The sequence below is a fragment of the Gracilinanus agilis genome, chromosome 1 (genome assembly GCF_016433145.1).
Source record: "Gracilinanus agilis isolate LMUSP501 chromosome 1, AgileGrace, whole genome shotgun sequence".
NCBI classification, from domain to species: Eukaryota; Metazoa; Chordata; class Mammalia; order Didelphimorphia; family Didelphidae; genus Gracilinanus; species Gracilinanus agilis.
This window is the reverse complement of record NC_058130.1, coordinates 738,319,803-738,329,356: the sequence shown is the minus strand read 5'-3', so window position 1 is coordinate 738,329,356 and position 9,554 is coordinate 738,319,803. Positions and strand designations below refer to the sequence as shown.

At 43.3% G+C, this 9,554-nt stretch overlaps 1 protein-coding gene across 1 annotated transcript; it reads left to right on the top strand.

Moving 5' to 3' along the window:
- Positions 1–4,015: 4,015 nt before the first annotated feature.
- On the top strand, positions 4,016–9,324 carry CLEC4G (C-type lectin domain family 4 member G). The gene is made up of 9 exons (XM_044658698.1): positions 4,016–4,106; positions 4,462–4,569; positions 4,885–4,938; positions 5,048–5,110; positions 5,247–5,351; positions 5,702–5,791; positions 6,279–6,427; positions 6,798–6,913; positions 9,013–9,324. The coding sequence occupies exons 1-9, from the start codon at positions 4,016–4,018 to the stop codon at positions 9,149–9,151; spliced, it is 915 nt and encodes a 304-aa protein (XP_044514633.1). The 3' UTR covers positions 9,152–9,324.
- Positions 9,325–9,554: the final 230 nt, after the last annotated feature.

Genomic DNA, 9,554 nt, shown 5'->3' with positions numbered 1-9,554 from the left:
TGAGACAAGGTGAGGTGGGCTGGACCATGCACAAATAGACTCATGATCATCCTGTTCAGGCCAGACAGAAAGAAAAAAAAAAGATCAAGAGAGGATGAGGGAGAGAATATATTGCTAACTATACAGTGCCCTCACCTGACATCAATCCGTGGGAGTTTGAAGGGACCATAGAAATCTAGTCAAGTTCTTTCCCTTCTCTCAGAGATTATCACCCTCACCTGTACACGACACTAGGGTGTGATCTCTGGGATTGACAATACTAAGAGACACTCCATTATTGGGATATAATTCCCAGGCATGCAAGACTCACCAAAGACAATCTATTGATAGGATGGCAAGACTGTCTGTCAAGATCTTACATTAGGAGAAAAACTCCACCCTTGGCAATTTGCCCTCCCATCCCCAGTTGCCCAATTAAGCGGTTTTACAAAGGGTTTTCCAGCTAGGTGGTACAGTAAATAGAGCATTGAATGTGAAGTCAGGAAGACCTGAATTCAAATCTAGCCACAGACACTTGCTAGCTGTGTGAACCTGAGCAAACCACTTAATCTCTGTCTGCCTTGGTTTCCTCATCTGTAAAATGGGAATAATAATAATAATAATAATAACTGGGATATTTAATAATTTGGGAATTACTAATCTGGGATAAATAATAATTTGCCTTCAGGGATTGTTGGGAGAATTAAATGAGATATTTGTAAATTTCTTTATCACCTTTAAAATCTTATTACAAAGTTAGCTTTCTTATTATCTCCTACTCCTTCCTCCTTCACCTTCCTCCCTCATCATTCTATTCATCCGTGTGTCCATTCATCATATAGTTATGGATTATGGGTGTTGAGAAAGGTAGGGAGAGATAGCAATTTATTTCTGTGGCAGTCTAAGGTTCATAGAGCACTTTGGACTTGCCCAACAATCTAACACCAATCATGTGAGGCAAAATCAGGAGACTCTTATCATGCCCATCTTACAGATGGCTCTTCAGGGTTAAATAAATTGTTTTTATGCTTCTTTTTGCCTGTATTTATATCTCCACCCTTAGAACATTATCTGGCACAAAGTAAATGCTTCATAAATGTTTCCTGACTGACTTGCCCATAATCACATGATTGAGCATCTGTGGCAGTATCTGAAATCTCCAAGTCTAGGACTGAGGAAGGGGAAGCCCTGTTGTCACTACCTTGGGGAATTTAGAGTACTAGTGGGACAAAATGATATACCCAATCCCAGATTAGGAAAGTCTGACCTGTAACCAAAGCAGAATTCCTTTCTGTTGGATCCCTGGCAATGAATGGGCAGTCGTGCTTTGCTTGAAAACCACCACTATCTCTATTCCATTTTTGGATAGTTCCAATGGTTAGGAATAGCTTTTTTTTTTTTTAAATCCTTATCTTCTGTCTTAGAAACAATACCAAGTATTAGTTCCAAAGTAGAAGAGCAAAATGGGCTAGGCCAGTGATGGGCAAACTACAGCCAGAGGGCCAGATGCAGCCCCCTGAAATGTTCTATTCTGCCATGTGACATTATTCCTAATCTGATGAATACAATGAGTAGGATTCAAAACAATGAAACTTCGAAAGAATTGCCTTAGAAACAGACTGACAGATGAGCATTTCCTTTTTTTTGGTTCCCTCTTTAAAAAGTTTTCCCATCACTGAGATAGGCAGCTGGGGCTAAGTGAATTGCTCAGGATTGCATAGCCAGGAAGTATCTGAGGCCAAATATGAATCCAGGACCTTTCATCTCCAGGCCTGGTTCTCTGTGTACTGAGCCACCTAGCTGCCCTTAGGTATATCTCTTCACAGTGACTGGAACATAGCAATTGCTTAATAAATACTTATTGAATCCAACCATTCTGGAAGGCAATTTGGAATTATGCCCAAAGACCTTTAAAAGAATGCATGTCCTTTAATCCAGTTTGCTAGTAGATATAATAAAAGAGATAATAAATATATATCTAATTATATATAAATACATATATATAATAATATATAATACAATAAATATATATAATAAAAGAGATAATAAAAAGGGTTGTATAAAAATATTCATAGCTGCACTCTTTGTGGTGGCAAAAAATTGGAAAATGATGGGGTGTTCCTAGATTGGGGAATGGCTGAACAAATTGTGGTATATGATGGTGATGGAATACTATCATGCTATAGGGAATGATGAACTGCTTGATTTCCATAAAAATTGGGAAGACCTCCATGAACTGATGAGGAGTGAAATGAGCAGAACCAGGAGAACATTGAACACAGTAATTGAAACATTATGGGACAATCAAATGTAATAGACTTTGCTACTAATAGCAATACCCGGGACAATCCCAGGGGACTTACAAGAAAGAATGCTATACAAATTGAGAGAAAGAACTGTGGGAGTGGAAATGCAGGAGAAAAACATAAGATTTATCACTTGCTTATTTGGATATAAGATTTAGGGTTTTGGTTTTAAAAGATTATTACAAAAATGAATAATATGAAATAGGTACTGAGTGATAATACATATATAACCCAGTGGAATTGCTTGTCCTCTCTGGAAGCAGGAAGGGAAGAGGGGAGAGAGAGAACATGAATCATGTAACCAAGGAAAAATACTTAAAAATAAATAATAAACAAATAAATAAATACTTCTTGATCAATTAATAGAAAGTTTTACATTATGCGAAACCCAAATTTCTTTCTTCTTATCATTCCCCCCTCACTCATCTTCACCTCCATCAACTGCTCCTAGTTTTGTTCTCTAGGAAAAAAAATAGAACAAATCTGATCTTTCTTTCTCATGATAGCCATAAAAATTCTTTGATATCTGTCAAATTTTCTCTTCTCAGACCAAATAGAGCCTCAATTTTAATCTTTGGGTGACTTGGTTTCTAATCTTACTGACCTGGTTAATGAATGGCAGGGCCAGAAGGGATCTTAATTCATATAAAACCCACATAGAGCTTGCTTTGTAGATATTTATTTGCATGCTGTCTCCATTAGATGGTAGGTGCCTTGAGGGCAGGACTGTCTTTTGCCTCTTTTTAAAACCCCATTCTTTAGCACAGTGCCTGGCACGGAGTAGGTACTTAATGAATGTTTATTAACTGATTAATTGAAATGGAGCTTAATGTGTGTTTTGTGTGTGTGTGTGTGTGTGTGTGTGTGTGTGTGTGTGTGTATTCTCTGACTGAAGCACCTGTTGGCAACTCAACATGTGATACATGGTTTATGAAATATAGCAAAGAAACTCAGAGAAGAAAAGAAAGAAAACTCATGATCTCCAAGGCCCCTTCTAGCATTAAATCTATGATCCTAGACCTCTGAAGATCATTTGTAAGAGAAGGAAAGGAGGAAGCTGGAAACTTCTGAAAGTTGAGGATATGAAAAATATGGTGGTGAGTGTGTCATGGCTTAGCTTGAAAGGAACTTGCTATCAGATCTAGTTCCTCTGGGGAAGGGAGCTTAGTAACACAATACAAACAGGAGAGGTACACAGAAGGGCTAGAGCACTGGATTGTAAGTCAGAAAACCTGTGGTCCCAAACCCAGCTTTGCTACTGACTAGCTGCATGACTTTGGACATGTAATTTCACCTTTCTGGGTTTTTCCAAATCCTCTTCTATAAAATAAGGAGTGGGAGGAGGTTAGACAAGATGGCCTTAGGGTCCCTTCTAGCTCTAAACCTATGATCTTATGACCTTGGAGAAGTAAGGGAAATGGAGGGGCCTTGACAGAGACTGAGAGATCTCAGAGATGGTCCTAGGCAGATTGTGTGTTTGGGTCTGGTCCCTAGGGGAAAGGCAAGGGGACTTCTGTCTCAGAAGGTGTGGTCCTTACCATCTCACTCTCAGTAGGGACCTGCTGGGAGAGGAAGAGCAGGATGGTGGAGGAGATAGCCAGTTTCATTACTTGCTGACTTAACACTTGCATCTGAAAAGGAAGGGAGGGACTAACAAGTGTGACGCATATGAAGATATTACAGGGCGGAATCATTTCCAGGCTCGGGGTGGCCCAGCTTGCATCCCCACCATGAACTCCTTGAGCTACCGAAAATGGGAGGAAGACAAAGATAATCTTGTTTTGGACAAGTCCCAGCAAGCTTTGAGCTCACAAGGCACAGGTAACAGGCATGGGTCCCCACTCTCCTTAGGGGCTTCATAGGACTGGGAGACAGGGTGATAGAAGTCACTTGTGTTCTCAAGGGTCTAGCCTCTCTCTCCTTTTTCTTTTGATTTACCCAGCTCCAGAATCCTCAAAGAGTGGCCCACAGCCCTTAAGGGAAAGAGAACTGAGATTTAGGGTGACCACTGAATCCTATCCTGCTTTTGCTAGCCTGTCCTCTAGGATTAAGGCATTCCCACCCCTTTCCAAAGATGGGATCCATGTGACCTTGGTCTCCTCTAGTGGGGCTAGGCTTGCACCTCAGTATTCCTGGGAGGATGTCTCTGAGGTCTTAATTTCTTGGTTTCCCTAAGGCTCATGGAGAAAATTGTTTCCCAGAGACCCACCCTCAAAATCTGCCTTCCTGATGTTATCTGTGCCTCTACTGCTGTTGATTCTCCTTATTGTGGCACTGGTCATGGGTAAGAGGGCCAAAGGGAGGGAAACCAGATGGCAGATGGTCTCCAGAGAGTGGGGGATGAAGAAGGAGGAAAGGAGGGAGAACAGAAACTCAGTCAGGCCTCAGGTCAAGGATGGAGACCTTTAGGGTATTGTTCCTTTCTCAGGGCCCCTTTTCCTTCTCCTTAGTCTCACCAGTTCACTCATCCTGATTATATATCTTCATTCTCCTGCTTCTTTCCCAGTCCCCACTGATCTTAGTAAACCACAATGAATGGGAATCTTGTGCATGTGTGAATGTGTGCCATTGGTATCTTTGTACACATATGTGTCTGCAGGCTCAAAGACCTCCCAGGAGCTGAATGAGCTAAAACAGGAAATGAGAACCAATGGTAGGTGGGGCTGGATGCTTGAGTAACCTGGTGCAGATGGCTCTGGAACTACTGTTGGGTGGGATACAATCCCACGAATCTGCTAAGGAATTATGGGGGATCTTTTCAGCTTCTTCTCAGACAAAGGATGTCAAACAGCTAAGAGAGGACATAGTTGCTGCCAAGAGAAATGGTGAGAAGAAACAGAGGGGGCTGAGGGTGGAAGTTAAGAAGGATCAACTGAGGAGGTACTGAGAGAGCTGGGGACACGTGCAGAGAGGAACTCTTGGTCATCTTGTCCTTGCTTCAACTCTTGTCCCTGTGCCCAGGCTCTGCTTTATGGGCTAGCTTGGGGGGCTCAGAGAAGAAACTGAGTGAGACCCATGCCCGACTGCTCGACCTAGAAAGCAAACACACCGAACTCAGCACCCAAAGTAAGTCTTTCCCACAGAAATGAAAGCCTAGAACTCCCATCAAGGCCAAGGCTATCATCTAGGGCCTGCCCCATTCTTTGGATATTGTTGTATCCAACCTTGCTGGACCGTCCCACACTGACCCTGCTGGATATCCTCATAACAATCCTTTTGGACAGTCCAACACTGTCTACCAAATATTCCTATAATATCCCACTTGAACCCACTCCTAACAACTCCACTGGCTATTCTCAGAATCAGCCCTCCCAGAAACTGACCATAAGGCTTGCCAAATATCTTGGCCTTTTCCCTAGACATACTCATGCTCACGCCGCTGGACATACTCTTTCTCTTTTCTACTACTCCCCCAGTGACTCAGGCCCTGGCAGACGCTGGGAAGGACCGACAAGACATTCGCAGTGAGATGTTCCGGGCTGTGGCTGCTGTGAAAACTGGGAACAGTGAGTTGACTCAGCCAGGGAGACACTTGGCTATGGGTTGGAAGTAGGGAAGATGGAGTAGGGATCATGGGAGCAAGAAGCCCTCCAACTGGTTTGGCATTAGGCTTAGCCATCCAATACTTACTCAGATAATTGCTTCTCATGGGTGAAGGACAGTGCTACAACTCCCCTCCTATGCTCCCACCTCCATCCCCCATGGCTGCCCCTTCAGGTGGCATCTCTCCATCCTGAGCACTAATCGCTCAGCAAATTCAGAACCCTCCTGGGGTTCTAGATGTACAGACCCTGGCTTAGCAGCAAGGTATAGTATGGGTTCCTGGAGACCAGCAATAGAACAAGGGCCCATGGAAACTCAAGAATCATACCACCCAGAATCCCTCATGAACCTCTCCTGGGGGGCATGGATGCTGGAATACATATAGGAAAAGGCCACAAAAGAGGGGTGGTCTGTCATGTCCCTGAAGCAAACTCTAAGCATCATTTCCAGGCTCCTGCTCCCCTTGCCCTGATTCCTGGTTGCCCTTTGAGGGTTCTTGCTACTTCTTTTCCACCACCAAAGCCCACTGGGATCAGTCACAGCAAAACTGTGCCAAGGAGCAGGCGTACCTGGTTATTGTGAACAACCTTGAGGAACAGGTAGAAACTTAGGGAGCAACAAGTGCTTGGGGAGACTTCCCAAGGCCAGCTGGAAAAGGAAAACACGGATCCTTGGGGAGTCTATGGTGGGGGTGGGGGACATGGCATTTGGAGGACCCTCTGACCTGGGAAAGGAGCAAATATGTTCCTTGTCTCAGGATATCCTTGGTCTGAGGAGAGAGGGTTGCTACCAGCCCTCTTGGCTCCCAACCTGAGGGGGTGGGGAAGTACCGCACTCTTCCTCCAGACAGCCCCCTGTCCAGTGGGCAGACCTGGCCCCTAGGGTAGACACCAGTTTGAATGGGGAAGATCTATGTCATGTGGAGGGTAGGGATCATGCTTCCATTGACAGATCTTACTCCTTGCTAAGACCTTTCTGACCCAGAACACCAAAGGCTTGGGTTACTGGATTGGACTCACAGCGACTCGTTCCAGAGGCAGGGTTAACGGATATATGTGGATTGACGGCACCAAACTCACTTTCAGGTGAATGTCTGCCCCTGGGACACAAGACAAAGACATTAAGGCACATGATCAGGCAAAGGGACTCACCATTGTACTGAGTCAGAAGCCTCATTAGAGAGCCCAGAAAATGTCCAAGTTTGAAGAACTCTTATTTAGGAAACTGAACTTTAAAAAATCCAAGTTGGAGGATCCTTAAAATATAGAACAGAGAATCAGAGCTTGAAAGGCTTTAGAACGTAGATCACTGAATAGAAAAGCTGAGAGGGTTATAGAATATACCATATAGTGAGAGGTGTCTTCGAACCCAGAATGTCAGAGGTAGGAAAGCTACCAGAACCCAAAATGTCAGAGCTGGGAGGGACTTTAGACTATAGAATTTCAGACCTGGAGAGGCACAGACTGGGGGCAGCTAGGTGGCTCAGTGGATGGAGACTCAGGCCCAGAGACCACAGACACTTCCTAGCTGTGTGACCCTGGGCAAGTCATTTAACCCCCAATGCCTTGCCCTTACTTAGAAACAATACATGGTATTGATCTAAGATGGAAGGTAAGGGTTTAAAAAAGAACATAGACTGTCAGAGCTGAGAAGGTCCTTAGAACAGTATATGTCAGAGCTGGGAGGGATCTTGGAACATAAAATTAGAGCTTGGAGGGGTCTTAGGACACAGAATTTTAGACCTGGGAAGGATCCTAGAATATAGATTAAGTGTTCATTCAAGTCATCAAGTCTAAACAAGTAGCATCCCTGGGCACTAAAAGAATGATCAGAGCTTACAGAACTACTCGCAATGACCTGGTATAGTAGTAGATGAGATGTAGGATTAGAGTCGGGAGACCAGAGTTGGAATTCTGCCTCCACCCTATACTACGTGTGTGAAAGTCCCTTCCCTTTCCCAGGTTTCATTTTCATCATCTTTAAGGGAAACGGGTGGGCTTAGATGATAGCTAAGGATCATCTTCCAAGTTTAATTCTATAATCTCGGGAGCTTTGGAAAAAATAATGAAGAATGAGAGAATTGCTTAGGTCTGGAGAGGAGCAAATGTTCTAATGTTTTTTAAAGGAGAGAAGGGTGGGCCTGCAAATTATGGACTGATGAACTTGACTTTGACTCCTGGCAAGAATCTACAATGTATTATTGAAGGGGTAGATTGTGAGCTTGTGTAGAAAAAGGAGTCGTGAATGCTTAATGATAGCTTTCCTTGATGTTCCCTGAGGTCCCTTCCAAATCTGGCATTCAGTGATTTTGTGATGGTGAGAGAACCAGAGAACATATCTTTTGAGGGTCATTTGAAGGAATTGGTGATTTACCTGAAGAAGAGAAGACGAGTCAGGGAAGGAACAGGAGGGCTATCTTTAAGTATTCAGAGAGCTGTGAGAAGCAAGAGTTTGGACTTTTTTCTGCTTGGCCTCAAAGAACAGGACCAGAAGTAAAGGCAGAAAGGAGGCAGGTTCCAGTTTAAGGGGAAACTTAACAATGAGAACTTTCCCAGAGTAGAGAGGGGCTGTCTCATGAGATACAACTAGGTCCCAAATCGTGTGAATAATGAATCTGTGAAGTGATTGCATCTAGTAGAATTCACACTCTTTGACAGTTACAATTATGTAAAAATATGTTCATTGGCTCCAGCCCTATGGAAATATGCCTCGGGAATTTGGATAGGTGACCATTTCAGGGATTCATTTTTCTCATAAATTGAGACATAGCCGTAGTGAGCTCTCTGTCCCACGAGGTCTTTAAGCAAAAGTCAGATGACAGTCCTTTTTAAGGATGTTGAAGAGAAGATGACAGCTCAGGTTCAACATTATGTCAGAACTTTGAGTTTCCTTCCCTCTGAGAAAAAAAAAAGAAAAGAGAGGCTCAGTGATCCTTAATGGGGCATTCCAAACATCCCTTGGGAATTGAGACAAAAAGGGAGGAAGGCTTTTTTGCTTGTCCCTTTCTATTCTGTCATTCCCTCTCAAGTATGGAAGGTCTCCCTCCAAGTCTGAAAGCACCAGTGGTTGACCTATATAATTTAACAGAAGTCAGGACATTACTGGTTTTTTGGCTTGCTGTGAGCCTGGAACATGGTGTCTTCTGATATTATGGTTATGGAACCTCCTGTTTCCACCCATACAGCTACTGGAATGAAGGGGAGCCCAATAACTCAAGAAACATCGAGAACTGCATCATGATACTTTACTCAGGTCGCTGGAATGATGCACCCTGTAAAAATCTCAATGACCACTGGATCTGCGAGAAGAGGCAGCAGTGTTGAGCTGAGACCTACTGCCCAGGCCTGGTTTGGCCCACAGAAGGGACAATAAAAATGTTTCTCTTTTTTATCTCAAAGTGGATTGTCTAAGGACCCCTGTCTTCTCTTCAAATGAGGGACTCTCTAAGGGAAGGGGTTGTTTTCCATCTCAAATTGCCATGCTGAATTGTCAGGAATAAAGGTCACATCTAATAAGAGAAAATTTAACCTCAGATTCAAAAAATTAATTTGATGATCAGCATCCTAATATTAATAGTTAGAAATTTATTCATGCATTTTCTAAATGATTTCCTTTATTCGGGCTCTTCTTTGTATATCCTTATTTGTTATGTGTAAAAGCCTACTTGACCCATCATGCAACTCTCCATCACCCTCTGTGTGACATGAATCTTTAATTCCTTGGAGA